We start from the raw sequence: 17,464 nt of genomic DNA, 5'->3' as shown, positions 1-17,464 counted from the left end.
CTTCACCTCACCCCTGTATTTCCCTATCCACTCGCATAACCTTCCTTCAAATTCTATGGTTTTAGAAGGTCATCCACGAGTTGTCCCAACCATGTGACCTTTCATGACACTTCCCTATCCCCACTCCATCTGAGGCTTTTATACTTTTTCTTTGTTATTGAAAAAGCACTGAATTAAATGTACTTCATCCTCTAATAGTGTTTACTCTTATCGAAACTGATGGCAGTTGTCGTCTTTAAATACTGCCCAGGAGCTTAGTACATGGACTTTTGCATGGTGTTGGTTTTCAAATAACTTTTTCAATTTATGTTGCCAGGCAAAACTTCTAACATGTATCTTGAGTCCTATAATGTGTTAAGTGAGAGATATGTAAGTAAAATTCAAGAGTTAGCTGTAGATCTTTCTTCTTATGATCTTGCTTTCACAACACACATCATTTCAACTTTCATTAGTTCTTGGCACACCTTCCTTCTTACTACTCTGCCTATTGACTAGTTTCTGCACACCACTACATTACATTCCTCCCAAAACTCGCCACACACTCATTGAAATAATTCTAAAACACTTCCTTTTCCTTATTTTCATTACCTGGGCCTTACAAACCTCATATCTCCCAGCCCAATTCATTTTCATCTACATTGTTGATATCCCTCTTGTCAGCCACATACTTATATATCTCATTACTTACCAACAGTGCTATTCCTTCTCTTCTGTGCCCTCTTGTCCCTTCCAACATCTTACTACACTACCAGCCTCAAACTTATTTCTCTTTCACTTCATGCTTACACATCCATCTTTCTTCTTGCAAACATGCCACCAATCATTTCCATCATTCATCCTACATCCTTGTACATTCAAAGATCCATTTATTAGAATTCTAGGGTTCATCTAACTATAAACCCAGTGTTCTCCTTTATAAGGAATGTAGTTAGCCAAGACATGCCCACCCTCCCTTAATCCCATTTTCATCCAACATATGTTTCCCCTTGTGGGTTAAGGGTCATCCCTGTTCCCCACCCACTGCCTGGTTCTAAAGCAATGCAGCAAGACCCATAGCAGGGCCCAACAGCCAAACCTGGTTTAACCCTACCAGCTTATTTACATGGCACCTAACCTTCCCTCCTTGTCCCCTCATGAGTAGAAAAGACGTGGAGAAATCCCACCACTGTGTCAGTTTATCATCTATTCACATTTCTCCACTCACACCTATCCCTTACCCCCTATTTTTCCTGCTCAATAGACCCTAACTGGGTCTAGGATTCATAAGACTTTATGTACATATATTCTTATTCTTTCAGATGGCTGGTCAGATAGACATGAATCGCCAAAGTGACCTGATGGCTGCATTTGAAGAACAGTGTGGCAAATAGTCTTCGGAAACTCCCCCATAGTCTTCTCATACCTGTTCCTGAACTTAGAATATGTTTCATGAAGGCATTTGAATTGGAGTGGCTGTTACCAAGCTTCATGACAGAACTTTAACTGAATCTGAGGTCTGAAACAAAAAGGGTTGGACCAGCAGCTGCATACCCAGTTCATTTCTGCCTGCAAACAACTACCATCATCCATCATCACATTATACCTGTGCTCCCTTGTATATAGTTCCATTCCCAACATTTTGATATTTATTATAAATAAATGACAAGTTTTTGTTGTCAGTGTACATTTATGTAACAAAGTGTAGTGCATACATATGTTTTGGCTGTGAGAAAGTCCTATGCCAATCTGTTTCATGAAAATGAATAAGGTCAAGGACGTGAGTTTTGAAGTATATTAGACAACTTGAGCTGGAGTGAGATGCCAAATACTTTTGTAATGTCTCATAATCAAATAACAAGTCAGAATATGAAGCAGTTTTTTCAGATTGTTAAGGAAAGGTTTGGATTTCTGAAACTGAAAGGTAACATTGGGTATGTAGGGGCAGTTAGCTTGATTGGCTTTTTACATTTACTCAAACACCCAAGGGAAATTTTCTCTCTTGAGATTACTTCTTGTCTTCTGAAAACTTAATTCAGGACCAAAACTTTTGTTTTCCCCCATCATTGAATCATGTTCCCTTGCCATAGAAAATGGAGTGTTGGCCAGCATATGGTACTGGAATAAACTAGGAAGAGCAGTGTTCAGTTACTAAACTAAAAATTATCATTTGTGAAGGGTTGAATATAGAAATATGTGTTCATGTGCAATATTTGCATGAAGAGTGAATGTGTTGACCAGTACCATGTGGAATTCTTTTTAACTACATTAAGAAGCTCTTGGTTAAACTCATTGAGAAAATTCTTGGCTGTAGACATTATCGTGTTTCACATATACATGTCTATTCCTTGGGTAGTATGTACTTAGCTTCAGATGAAATTTATCTTGGTTATGATAAATTGTAGATGCTGCATGTTGAAATCTACATGCAAAAATCCTCCAAGGTTCCATCTAATGATTCTGCCTAACATCTTTCCTTTTCGCTCCAAAAGGTTCCTGTTACACAGTTATGGAAAAAAAAATAAATAAAAAAAATAAAAAATAAATAATAATAATAATAATAATAATAATAAAAAAAATTAAAATAATGAAAAATAAAAAATAAAAATTTATAAAAAAAATATTAAAAAATATATATATGAAAATAAAATGTGCCCTCCAAGCTTAGGGAACACATTAAATAGGTAAAGGATTTTTGAGAATACCACAAAATGGTGCTGGTGTCTCAAGCTGACCAACGAGTGTTTATTATGTATGGCAATGTTAGTTATATAGGGAATAAGGATCTTTTCTAAATAAAAGTGCTAAGAATAGGTGGCCATGTGGCTACTGAATGTAGATTTGGAGTTTTCCTCTTCACATACCTTTAAATCATTTGTTGTGCTATGATTGCTACTGTAAATAGTTCAGAAATGCTGCTAAGTCACTGAGGTCACTCTAGCCAGAAACTCATTCTACCCTGGCACAGTCAACCTAACTGTTGACTGTAGACCCACAGAGCATTAGTAGGCATAACATCTTCCTATGCTTTAAGGTACTGTGGTTCAGAATGTGTTTGTGTGGCCACGTCCATTAAGACTAGGTTGTGGTGCAGCAGAAAACTATGAACAAAATTGTAAATACACCAAACAGCAAATTCTACTTACATGTGTGGAAACAGACAATACCAAAGTAAAGATATGGAAAAGATATATGGTGACTAGATTTCATATATATTAGCCATAATTGTTGTATAATAACTGGAGATTAGGAAAAAAAATTGCTTACTATTGTCTGTTGCCACATGAATTCTTTACCAAGAGGAGTATTTACGCATGCTTCATTTTAGCTTCTGCTGAATAAACTTTTATTTTGCACTTGACTTTGTTCTCTGATATCCTCAAAATACATATTTCTACAATACAAGATGTTGCATGCAGAAAAATATGTATATATTTTCTTATAAATTTACTTCTATATTTAAATTGATAAGTAACCATGTGGACAGAGAAAATTATTTAATTTTATTTATTCTATTTAATTTCATATATAGTTTTCATATGGCTCACTTTTTGAGAGGAAGAGTAGTTTTGACAATGCATTTTAAACCCTTGCTGGATACAACATTGGACAAAAAGCATAGTCTGAGATATGACAATGGACATGTAAAGTTTTTGGTAATTATGAAATATGAGTCATTGCCCAATATGGAATTCGTATTTATTAGCATAGTATCTTTGGAGTGCATCAACCTTTTATAACTGCAATTGGCCTTAATTTGATACATTTTTTGCTGATCCCTGCAGCATGACAAGTATCTACAACATCAGTAACATTCTTATATGACTCGGGAGCTTCTTCCATGACTAGTTTGGGAGATGCTACTCTGATTGTGATTCCCATATCCTGCAACTTCTGCAACACATCCAAATAGTCGATATTTCGTCGGGATTTAGCTCTGGACAAGGCTCGCCCCTGAAAATGGACAAGAGAGTAATATTTGGTTATCACATCTTTACTTTTATAATAAATGTGGCTTTATTACATACAGATATACATACATACATATACCAAAGGCATTTCCCCCCCTTTACACGGGGGGGTAGCCAAAAAGAAAAAAGCATAGAAATTACTCCCACCCATTTCATTTCCCATATATTCCACTCCCCTCCACCCTCCTATCTTGGCACCTCCTGGATGATGGGTCATCTCTGCATCCTGTCCACTGCCCTGGGTCAGAAGCAGTGTCGTAAGACACAGCAAAGCTGCTTCATAAATTCGGCGACCACCCCTCTCCATCCCCTCATGCAGAAAAGGAGAAGACGGGGGGGAAATCCCTTCGGTCTGCATAATTTTTTTTCTCATACTTCCTCATCCCCAATCCCCACCCACTCCCCCTTATGTATCACAGCCTCATCTATACACAACCCTTCTCCATTCACCCTTATCTTCTGTCCTCTCCCATCCTTCCTCTACAGACAATTACTCTCTTTTGTAAAGCCCCTTTCACCCCATCCATCCATCTCATCCTAGGACGCCCCCTCATATTCACTCCTTCCACCTCTGCCTTCCACACTTCTTTTACTAATCTTTCTTCACTCATTATTTCCATGTGTCCAAACCATACTAATACTCTTTCATCAACCTTATCTCCCAGCTCCCTTTCCACCCCTATTCTCCTCCTCACCTCATTTCTCACTCTATCTAGCCTAGTAATCCCTATCATACTTCTCGGACATTTCATCTCAAACACATTCAAACTCCTCTCTTCCTCTCTCATGCTCCATGTTTCTGCCCCACACATTACTGTTGGCACAATCACTCCTTCATATAACCTCCTCTTAGCATCCATTCCCAGATGTCTATTTCTCATTACACTTTTTTATCGACCAGGGCATTTACTCACTTCTCTCAATCTACATTCTACCTCCACCCCCACTCCTCCCTTTCCTGTGACATTCGCACCCAAGTATCTGAAACTATCCACTTCCTCCAGTTTCTCACCCTTAATGCTCACTTCCAACCTACTGTCACTCTCTCCCCTTGTACATCTCATCATCTTACTTTTGCCCACATTTATCTTCAGCTTCCTTCTTTCACAAACTTTCTCAAACTCTGTCACTAATTTCCTCAATCCCTCCTCTGATCCTGCTACAAGCGCAGTGTCGTCAGCAAACAACAGGTGGATCACCTCCCACTTTTCTCCATTTTTTTAATCTTCTCCAACCCCTGACCCACTACCCTTGCATTCACCTCTTGCACCCCCCCATCCATGTAAAGACTGAACAGCCAGGGTGACAAAACACCCCTGACGAAGTCCCACCTTTACCTCAAACCATTCACTCTCTCCATTTCTAATCCTAACGCAAGCTCTACTACTCTCGTAAAAACTCTTGACTGCTCTTAAAAGCTTTCCTCCTATCCCATATATCTGTAGTACCTCCCACAGTGCCTTCTTATCTACCCTGTTATAAGCCTTTTCCAGATCCATAAAAGCCCAAAAAACATCCTTACCTTTTCCTATAGCTCTCAAAAATCTGATCTACACATCCCCAACCTGTCCAAAAACCACACTGTTCCTCACCAATTACTCCCTCTGTTCCTCTCCTAATCCTCTCAATCAAGACCCTCCCATAAGCCTTCCCAACTACACTCAAGAAGCTGATCCCTCTGTAACTACTACATTCACACTTGTCCCCCTTTCCTTTGTAAAGCAGAACTATACAGGCACTCCTCCAATCCTCCAGCACTCTACCCTCTCTTAAACAAACATTAAATAACCTCACCAGCCAGTCCACCATAACTGTACCTCCTTTCTTCAGACATTCTGCATGGCATCCATCCAACCCAGGTGCCTTACCTGCTCTCATCATCTTAACGGCTGCTTCCACTTCATCCTTCCCTATTTCCCCTCCATTTTCCTCGCTCATCACTCATTTTCTTAGCACTTCCCACTGCAACTACCTTTCCCTCCCTATCCTCCTTCACATTTAGCAACTCCCTAAAATACTCTGCCTACCTTCCTCTCACTGCCTTCTCTTCCATTATCATCTCTCCATTTGCACCTTTTACCTTTTCTTCTCTACTTGATTCGCCTCCTCTTCCTCTTTTAATTTCCTTCCAAAACATCTTTTTATTACTTTCAAAAATTTCTGTCATACTCTTTCCCCATTTCACATCTGCTCTCCTCTTTGCTTCCTTTATCTTATGCTTAACTTCCTTTCTCTTTACTTTGTACCTCTCATATAATTCCCTCATCCTAATTTGTAGCCAATCTATGAATGCCTGCTTCTTCTCTTTTACACCCTTTTTTGCTTCCTCATCCCACCACTTTTTTGCTTCCTCATCCCATCTTTGCTCACCTTATGACTCCCTCCTTGAACCATCCCCATTCCTCCTCCACTCCTAGTTCTACTCTATCCCTTACTCTCTCAACTTCTTGTACTCATTTTCCTTTTTTTCCTCATTTAAGCTGTTCACTACAAGTACCTCCCTACCTTCTGCCCTTTTCCTCTTTCTCCACCTATTCTCCACTCTCAATTTACCTTCCACCATTTAACCTCTTCACTCCAGGGCACATCGCACGTCTGGCATCATTAGCTGCCCGACGTGCGATGTTGCATCATAATAATCGCATTATAAAAAATAAAGTCGGTGCTCAATCGTTCATTCTCTTTCACCCATGTATTTTGATAACCATAGAAAATATGATGAAGCCAGTTTAGAGAGAATGAAAGTTACGTAGGTACGACTACAATAAATATAATCAAGATGGCGACGTCGGCATCATCGAGTACCCACTAGCTCCTTATGCTGCCTACGTAGGTGTCACCGTATGGAAGTGGTTAATGATCTGATATTCCCCCACTCTCTCCCCTTAGAACATGTACATCCTTAACTCTTCCTACCATACTCCTGGTCACCACTATATAGTCCATTAACGATATATCTGCCACCCTTCCATCCACCACCCTCTCCCATGTGTACTTATGCTTGACTTCCGAAACACTGTATTTGCTATCATCAATTCTAAAGACACATCTCCACCATCAATTCTCCACTACGACTTCTACCTGGAACTCCATACTTCCCAATCACTCCATCAATTGGTTCATTTCCTACCCTAGCATTTAGGTCTCCCAAAACAACTACATTGACATTTCTCCCTAATCCCTCTATGCACTCATATCTACCCAAAAAAGCCTCCCTTTCCTCTACACTCTTCTCACTACCAGGCCCGTACATATTTACAAAAACCCACATCTCCTTTCCAAGCTTCACCTTCATCCACATCAACCTTGATGACACCTCCTTCCACTCCACTTCCTGCTTACTTATCTCCTCACTTACTAGAATAGCCACCCCTTCTCTCCCTCGTCCCCTCTTCACTCCTGAGTACCTCCCAGCTACACTCCCAATCTCACAGTTGCCCTTTCCTTTCATTTTAGTTTCACTCAAAGCCAGTACATCCATCTTTCTTCTCACAAACATATTGCCTATCTCTTCCCTTTTACTCTAATCGGTACCACATCCACGCACATTAAAAGACCCAAACTTTAGGGTACTGGTTGAAAAGCTCCCAGACCCTCTTATGCCTTTACTTTCGTTTTTAGGAATGTCCCCTTTTGGGGCTACAGGTAGTAGACTCCTAATCCCATCCCCCGTCCCTTTTTTGTCACCTTTTACGACTCAAGTGGAAATACTTGGCAGTATTCCTTTGCCCCCACCACAGGGTAGGTAAGCGAAAAAAGGAAATGAATATTCAGAGAAATGGTACAGGACAGTAACAAGGGGTTGGGGGACACCATAACGGAGGGACAATCGTAGTATAAAAGTGTCATCATTTCTCTATGTACAGAGTTTTCCTCTATCACAGACAAAATTATGTGTGGCTCTGGTACGTAGGGGCACCCCATATAGACCCTAAAGTATCAACTGCATGCTACTTTGCCACAATAATATACAGCCAATACCTCAGACGGGGACATACAGATATGAAAGAACTAATATTATAAAAAAAATTATTACGACATTGTACTTTTCATGGAAAAGTAAGATGTCAAAATGCTACTTACAGCTCCATGGCATGTTGAGCCAAAGGTTTCCACCATGCCTTGCTCAGTACCCGTGAGGACATACGAACATGTACCCATGGTTCCACCAATAAGAACAGGTTGACCAGTCAGTTGGTAATCAACAGGAATGAGTGGATGATGTGCTGGAAAGGCCCTTGTTGAACCCTGTAAAATTGAGTATCATGAAGATCAAATTAAGAAAAGAATCTTTGATAACATACGATTTTTTCTCCATATATTATCATGCATACATATACATGCATACATATACCATGGCTTTTTCCCCCTTACTAGGGAGGTAGCCAAAAAGGAAAAGGCATAAAATCATTCCCACTCATTCCATCCCTGAAAACACTCCACATCCCTCCACCCTCCCTCCCATCTTAGCACCTCCTAGATGATGGGTCATCCCTGCACCCTGTCCACTGCCCTGGGTCAGAAGCAGTGTCGCAAGACACAGCACATCCACAGCAAGGCCACTTCATTAAATCGGCGACCCCCCCCTCTCCATCCCCCCATATAAAGGAGAGGACGGGGAGAAATCCCTTCGGGCTGCATCAAAATTTTGCTCACACATACTACCTCACCCCCAATCCCCCGTCCATTCCACCTCATGCATCACAACATCTTCCATATACAACCATTCTCCATTCACCCCTGTCTTCTGTCCTCTCCCGTCCTTTCTCAACAGACATTCCCCTCTTCCCCAAAGCCCCCTTCACCCCATCCATCCACCTCATCCTAGGACGTCCCCTCATGTTCACTCCCTCCACATCTGCCTTCCATACCTCCTTTACTAGTCTTTCTTCACTCATTCTTTCCATGTGTCCAAACCATCCTAATACTCTTTCATCAACCCTATCTCCCAACTCCCCTTCCACCCCTGTTCTCCTCCTCACCTCCTCATTTCTCACTCTATCTAGCCTAGTAACCCCCATCATACTTCTCAGACACTTCATCTCAAACACATTCAAGCTCCTTCTCTCTTCCTCTCTCATGTTCCATGTTTCTGCTCCATACAGTGCTGTTAGCACAATTACTCCTTCATACAGTCTCCTCTTAGCATCCATTCCCAAATTTCTATTTCTCATTACACTTTTTAAACCACCAAGGCATTTACTCGCTTCTCTCAATCTACATTCTACCTCCACCTTTTCCTGCCACATTTGCACCCAAGTATCTAAAACTATCCACTTCCTCCAGTTGCTCTCCCTTAACCCCTTCCATACGGTGCCGCACACGTAGGCATCATGAGGAGCAAGTGGATTCGCGACGCTGCCATATCGGCGTCTTGATTATATTTATTGTAGTCGCCCCTGTGTTTTTACATTCTCCCAAATGCGCCCTGAATCCCATTCTCTGTGGTTTTCAAAATTCGCGGGTGAAAGAGAGAACGATCGATATAAGCGGCGACTATATTTTATGATGCGAATATTATTACGTGACGTCATACGGCTGGCATTGGCTGCTGCCCGCGAGATTTAAGTCCCGTACTGAAGTGGTTAATGCTCACTTCCAGATTACTGCCACTTTCACCCCTTGTACATCTCATCACCTTACTTTTACCCACATTTATCTTCAGCTTTCTTCTATCACACACTCTCCCAAACTCTGTCACCAACTTCCTCAATCCTTCCTCCGATCCTGCCACAAGCGCAGTGTCGTCCGCAAACAACAGCTGGCCCACCTCCCACTTTTCTCCATTTTCTTTAACCATCTCCAATCCCTGACCCACTACCCTTGCATTTACCTCTCGCACTACCCCATCCATGTATAAGTTGAACAGCCAGGGTGACATAACGCATCCTTGACCAAGTCCCACCTTTACCTCAAACCACTCACTCTTTCCATTTCTAATCCTGACACAAGCTCTACTACTCTCATAAAAACTCTTGACAGCTCCGAGAGGCTTTCCTCCTATCCCGTATATCCGCATAACCTCCCACAGTGCCTTTCTGTCTACCCTGTCGTAAGCCTTTCCCAGATCCATAAAGGCCCAAAAAACATCCTTCCCCTTTCCTATAGCTTTCTCATATATCTGTCTTACCACAAAAATCTGATCTACACAACCTCTACTTGTCCTAAAACCACACTGTTCCTCACCAATTACTCCCTCTGTTCCTCTCCTAATCCTCTCAATCAAGATCCTCCCATAAGCCTTCCCAACTACACTTAACGTAGCATTTCCCACTGCAGCTATCTTTCCCTCCCTATCCTCCTTCACATTTAGCAACTCCCTAAAATATTCTGCCCATCTTCCCCTTACTGCCTTCTCCTCCATTATCATCTCTCCATCTGCACCTTTTACCTCTTCTTCTCTACCTGATTCGCCTCCTCTTCCTCTCTTAATTTCTTTCCAAAACATCTTTTTATTACTTTCAAAATTTTCTGTCATACTCTTACCCCATTTTACATCTGCTCTCCTCTTTGCCTCCTTTACCTTTTTCTTTACTTCTCTTTTCTTTTCTTTGTACATCTCATATGACTCCCTCGTCCTATTTTGTAACCAATCTGTGTAAGCTTGATTCTTCTTTTCTACAACCTTCTTCAATTCCTCATCCCACCATTCATTACCCTTCCTTCTATTTCCTCCTGTCCTTCTTGTTCCACACACCATCTTTGCACACTTTGTGACTCCCTCCTTGAACCATCCCCATTCCTCCTCCACACCTACCTCTACTCTATCCTTCACTCCCTCCCACTCCTCCTTCAGCTTCTTCTTGTACTCCTCCTTTTCTCTTCATTTAAAGAGTTCACTCTAAGCACCTCCCTACCTTTTGTCCCTTTCCTCTTTCTCCATCTGTCCTCCACTCTCAACTCACCTTCCACCAGAAAATGATCTGATATTCCCCCACCCTCTCCCCTTAGCACATGTACATCCTTTACTCTTCTTATCATAATCCTATTTACCACTACATAGTCCATTAAAGCTCTATCTACCACCCTTCCCTCCACCACCCTCTCCTATGTGTACTTATGCTTGACTTTCTTCTGAAATACTGTATTTGCTATCAACAACTCTCTTTCTAGACACATTTCCACCATCAACTCTCCACTATGATTCTTTCCTGGAACTCCACATTTCCCAACCACTCCATCAATTGGATCCTTTCCTACCCTAGCATTAAGGTCTCCCAGTACTATTACATTTACATTTCTCCCTAAATCCTCTATGCACTCATTTAAATCTATCCAAAAGGCCTCCCTTTCTTCTACACTCTTCTCACTGCCAGGCCCATATGCACTTACAAAGACCCACATCTCCTTTCCCAGTTTTACCTTCATCCACATTATCCTTGAGGAAACCTCCTTCCACTCCACTACACGTTTACCTATCTCTTCACTTATTAGTATAGCCACCCCTTCCCTCCCTCGCCCTCTCTTCACTCCTGATAACCTCCCACTTACAATCGCCCTTCCCTTTCAGCTTTGTTTCACTCAAAGCCAACACATCCATCTTTCTTCTCACAAACATACTACCTATCTCTTCCCTTTTACTCTCATCTGTACCACATCCATGCACATTAAAAGACCCAAACCTTAGGGTGCTGGTCCAAGAACTTCCAGACCCTCTTATGCCTTTGCTTTTACTTTTAGGAATGTGCCCTGTGGGGCTACAAGGAGAAGGATGCCTAGTCCCAATCCCCGTCCCTTTCTTCTCGCCTCTTATGATCCAAGTGGAAATACTTGGTGGCAGTATTCTTTTCCCCCACCACAGAGAAATGGTACTGGACAGCAACAAGGGGTTGGGGGACACCATAACGGAGGGACAGTCGTAGTATAAAAGTGTCATTTCTCTATGAACAGAGTTTTCCTCTATCATAGACAAAATGATGTGTGGCTCTGGTCCATAGGGGTGCCCCATATAGACCCTAAAGTATCAACTGCATGCTACTTTGCCACAATAACAAGCAGCCAATACCCCAGACGGGGAACACATACATATACCAAGGCTTTTCCCCCCTTTACAAGGGAGGTAGCCAAAAAGAAAGACATAAAATCATTCCCACCCATTCCATCCCTGAAAACACTCCACACCCCTCCACCCTCCCTCTTATCTTATCCCTGTGGTGGGGGAAAAGAATACTGCCACCAAGTATTTCCACTTGGATCGTAAGAGGTGAGAAGAAAGGGACAGGGATTGGGACTAGGCATCCTTCTCCTTGTAGCCCCACAGGGGACATTCCTAAAAGAAAAAGTAAAGGCATATATTATGAGTTGTCAAAAAGTATTTAGGGGCACAGGTAGCAAAGAGGTGGAGGTAAACTGTATAGCAGCACCGGTAGCAAAAGTCAAATTAAGGAAAGAGAGAATCTTGGATAACATACGACTTATTCTTCATAATTAACTGTATAGCGGCACCGGTAGCAAAGGTCAAATTAAGGAAAGAGATAATCTTGGATAACATACGACTTATTCTTCATAATTATCAGTTATTAAATAGTATTTAGGGGCACAGTTAGCATGGAGATGGAGGTAAACTGTAGAGAGAAGCAAGTAAATGTCTTGTGGTAATGCAGTGTGATGAGAAATAGGTATCTAGGGATGGAGGTACAGAGGACAGTCTTGGGCACATTAACTTGCATGCTCTGGACAGAAAGAATGCAGAAAAAAAGAAGACAGGGAGAAATCCCTTTGGGCTTGTCACAATATCGTTCGCACATAAGTACCTCCTAAACCTCCTTATCCCTCCCTTCCTTGCATAACGGTATCATCAATACACATTCTCCACTCTTCCCTATCTTCTCCCTTCTTTATTTTCTCAATAGACATTCCCCTCTTGCTCAATACCCCCTTCATCCCATCCATCCATCTTATCTTTGGTCATCCCCTCAAGTTCGCTTCCTCCACCTCTGCCTTCCATACACCTTTTATCAATCTTTCATCACTCATTCTTTCCATGTGTCCAAACTATCCCAGTAATCTTTCATCAGCACTATCTGCCATCTCCTTTTCCACTCCCACTCTCCTCACCTTATTTCTCATTCTAACCTAGTAACCCCTACCATACTTCTCCGACATTTCATTTCAAATATGTTTAATCTTTTCCTCTCTGCCCCTCTCAAATTCCAAGTATCTGCCCCATACAATGCCATCAGCACAATCACCCATTCATACATGAATATAAGAAAATTAGAAAGAATACAAAGAGCAACGACAAAGATGGCCCCAACACTTTCAAACTTGACATATGAACAAAGACTCACCGAACTGGAATTGCCAATCCTGAAACAAAGAAAAGAACGAGGGGACCTACTAACCACCTACAGAATTATAAAAGGAAAAGAACACCTTGATAGAGAGGACTTATTATAGTGGGACAGAGGAAAAACAAGATGACATGTAATGAAACTCAAAAAGGTCAGCTACAGAAGAGACCTGAAAAAGAACAGCTTCCCACACAGAGTGATAGATATCTGGAACAAACTGGATGAAGAAATGGTGTGTACAAACACAATACAAGAATTTAAGAACAAACTTGATCTTGCGAGATACTAAAAGGGTCACCGCGAGTATAGCTCCCCTTCCCATAAAATACAATTAGTAAATACAATCTCTTTGCATCCATTCCCAGTTGTCTATTTCTCGTAACACTTTTTAATCTCCCAAGGCATTTACTTCCTTATCTTCATCAACAATTTACCTCCATTCCTCCCTTTCCTGTCATATCCAACCCCAAATATCTAAAGCTATCCACTTCCTCCAGCCTCTCTCCTTTTAGACTTCCAACTCACTCCCATCTTGTACCCTTATTCATCTTATCATCTTGTCTTATCATATACCTTTTCAAACTCAATTGTTAACTCCCTGAACCCCTTCAATACGGGGGCCCCCCCCCCCCCCCCCAAAAAATCTATGTGGGCAGCATTACGCCCAGAGAGCAGATGTTGCGTTTCATAATACTTGCATTATAAAAAATAAAGTTTACCTGCTGTACTTCTTTGCTCGTCGGCTTTTCACACCGTGAATTATTGATAACTAAATAAAAATATGATGAAGCCAGTTTACTGGAGTATGGGGGGCACACAGGTACAACTACAATATATATAATCAAGAACTGCCGACATTGGCATCCCTCAAATCAAACCCTCTAAACTTTTTCGCATCTTCATGACCCCGACTAGAGGCGTCATCGTATCAAAAGGGTTAATCCATCATCAAAGAAAAGTACAAGGAAGGAAGTGATAAATATGTACCAAAGAAGAAGCAAAAAGAGATTTATATAAAGTGTTGGTATAACAAAAGGTGTAGTGAAGCTAAAGACAGAAGAGAAAGCCTGGAAAAGATGGAAAAGAGACAAAAAACATCCAAATGGCAAACATACATAAAACTTAAGAACAAATATTATGTAAGTATATAGGCAGGGTAAGAAAAACTATTGAAAAAGATATTATAGACAAATTGTTAAGGATCAACCTAAAATGCGGTTACAGATATGTCTAATGATACAGGATACACACAAATTTGTAAAAACTGGTGTGAAGGAAGATAAAGAATAAATTAGATGACACAGAAATGGCGCAGAGAAGTTATGGATCAGAACAGTTCAGGTTCTGTTTGATATAAATAAATTGAGAGCTTCATTAAATTTGGGGAAAGATGGACAACAAGAAAGGAACCACCCCCCATAAAATTAAGAAAATAAAGGTATGCACAGAAAGAAATGAGACCAAATAAAAAACCTAGAGATGTGTTAGGCATATATTTATATAATATATATATATATATATATATATTATATATATGGAAAAAGGTATGTGTATAACACATTTGCTAAAAGTTCACTATATACGCCACTATGTTTCCGTTATTAGTTTTCGCCCGATAGTGGGTTTATATGTGATATATACATATATATATATTTATATATATATAGTATATATATATAATGATAGATATATAGTATATATATATATTCTATATAATATATATATATATATACAGTATAATTTTAATTAGTACATATAGAAATTAATAGATGGATTGGGGCGGTTTTTGTGTATAAAAAGGAAGTTTTAGCAGTGTTTGTTCCTTTTATGATATTGAGATGGATGGGAAGTGGATTATTATATAAATTTGGGTTTTTTTTTTTTGGCTTTGCTAAGGCTTTATTTGATAATCCTAGTCCTGGGGTACCCTAATCGTTTGTTAACTGAGATTTGGATGATAGAATCTCTTGAATCGAAATAAGATGGCTACATAATCTTAGTGCCCTTAGAAAAAGACACCTAGCAATACACTATATTTGATTATTATCAGTAGGGTTGCTGTAACCTGTAACATTCTATTCAGAAAAGTAGTTTGAAACGTTCATCAGGACCAACAGAAGACATAAAATCGGAGTTGACAAATATACCCTGCTCACACTGTGACCGATAGTGTATTTTGGGGACTAACGGACAGAGAAGTAAAAACGAGAATTAAAGAACATAAAAACTCAGTAAAATTATGCTCAACAAACTCCGCGGTATTGTCAACACGAGCCAACAATAATCCTAGAATAAATTGGGACGAGGCAAAAACCATTTTCAAATCCAAATGTTTAGTTATAAAAGGAAAATTATTGAATCTTCCTTAATAAAAACAATTCCCGAATTTGTAATATCTCAAAAGGCCAATGGTCACCAGTATTACATAACACCCTTGGCAGTTAATAAATTATTTCCTCATATTGTAAAATCGGACGATTTGCCACATAACCCGTGCAAACAATATAGATGCCACATGGAGATTCTTTGTCCATGTTCCGTAATTATACCTCTCTATTCCTGTATATAAGATATGTATGTTCTCATTGTCTATGTAGTCCGCTTTTGAAGAGGATCTCAGCAATGATCGAAATATTACGGAAAATTCGGTTTTATTTCTTCTTCGTTCTTAAATCCCAAATAATAGTGGGTTCTGAGTGCAATTTACTAAGGGTAACCGAGCATTACTGGACAGTGTATATATATATATAGTATATATATATAGTGATATATATATATATAGTATATCTTTATAATATAGTTAATATGATATTGTATTGTATATATATATATAGTATATTTATATATATTAGTATATTACAGGGTCCTAACAGATAAATCCGTACTCTTCTTATCACATGTTTTAAGATTAAATATCTCGGGTTATAATAAACAGAGTTTATGAAATTTAGCAGTATACTTTATAGTAAAGGCAATAAGAACAATGATTTCCATTCAATTGTAACCAACTTCATCTGTTATGGACCTGCTTTCAACGCGTTTACGGAAACTTGGAAATGACAGCGGTTGATGATCTCAGTCTTTGATAATGAACTCACAAGCCTTCTTGATGTCTGTCTTCAGGGTTGTTATACTTCTGTGTGGCTTTGTCACCAATGCCTTGGCCTCATAAATTCGCCGCCCAAAAATAATAATTCTAAAGGGTTTAGGTCTGGCGAATTTGAGGGCCACAAACTCTTTGTTCCAGAACTGCACATTTGACCCTTCGTGAAGGTTGGTGGTCCTCTTCGCTGTGTGGTCTGGGAGCCGAGTCTTAATTGGAAGACAACTGGGTTGCCACTAGCCTTATCTTTCATCCAGGGTATTATTTTCTATTCTAGAACTTTGCAATAGACAATCCGGCTATTGACTTTCTCCTTGTTGTTGAAGAATGTGAGTGATAGACGTCCCTCTCAGTTGACACCTCACAGAGCAACCATGACACTTGCTTAGGTTTCTTCGTCGTTGTCTTGTGTTGAACCTCTGAGGGATGAGGAGGCTATCCAGCGATCATTCCGCTTATTGTAAAGTCGCATCATAACCGTGAAAAATCTTCTCGTCGGAAAAAAAACTTGATGACTGAGCTATTCGACTCTTTCATCCAGTCTCTAACAGCTTTATTGGCACCTGGTCAAGCGGCATTTCTTTCATTTTTTTCGTGTCAAAAAGATGTCTTTTTCACTTGTGAGAATGAGGTTAATTCCCAATTTCTTTTAATGCGTCTGAGAATTGTGGCATTGTGTCTTACACCTCTACTTCTATGCCAATGTCGAGAATGGTAAGGCTTGGAGGATTTGCAATTGACACTTCTCTTGAGACCAGCTAAAAAAGCGAGGTGTTAGAATTCTGCCCCTTCTGGGCTTGTTTGTGAGCAGCTTAGTTGTGTCTTCGCACGGTCTCATCAAAACGTTTTACAAACATCGTAAACAGTTTTGTCTGGGGGGGGAGGGATTTTTAGCATACTTATTATGGTGCTAGAGTGTGACCCGCGCGACGAATCAAGTTTCGCAGATGGCTGAACGTTTGGCTTGTTCCATTGCTTAATGGGTATTGCAACCGGTGCTAGTATAACAACTGGCTAAATTATTAGACAAGATGGAAGTATCTGGAAACAATCAGAATTGCCACATGTTGACTTTTTAAGTGCTTAAAAACCTCTTCAAAGTTTGTACGGATTTATCTGTT

General features: G+C 40.2%; 2 protein-coding genes across 12 annotated transcripts in view; one reads left to right on the top strand and one right to left on the bottom strand.

Annotated features, from left to right (window-relative positions):
- LOC143033834 (uncharacterized) overlaps positions 1-3,337 on the top strand; it is a 446,867-nt gene extending 443,530 nt beyond the window's left edge. For all 11 annotated transcript variants that reach the window (XM_076199375.1, XM_076199378.1, XM_076199376.1 and 8 more), the window contains one exon: positions 1,299-3,337. In XM_076199375.1, coding sequence (XP_076055490.1) covers positions 1,299-1,370 — 72 coding nt within the window. In that variant the 3' untranslated portion in view covers positions 1,371-3,337. The remainder of the gene's footprint in view (positions 1-1,298) is intronic.
- A 132-nt stretch (positions 3,338-3,469) lies between these two features.
- Positions 3,470-8,195, bottom strand: RtcB (RtcB RNA ligase; the record flags this gene model as incomplete). Its single annotated transcript, XM_076199385.1, is given in 2 exon segments — positions 3,470-3,930; positions 8,031-8,195. Coding segments are annotated over 2 exon segments (393 nt in total), but the record flags the coding sequence as incomplete, so codon positions are not given.
- Positions 8,196-17,464: the final 9,269 nt, after the last annotated feature.

Source organism: Oratosquilla oratoria, chromosome 16, assembly GCF_046742065.1.
Source record: "Oratosquilla oratoria isolate Oo_2021 chromosome 16, ASM4674206v1, whole genome shotgun sequence".
Lineage (NCBI taxonomy): Eukaryota > Metazoa > Arthropoda > Malacostraca > Stomatopoda > Squillidae > Oratosquilla > Oratosquilla oratoria.
This window is presented reverse-complemented; position numbering and strand designations above follow the sequence as displayed.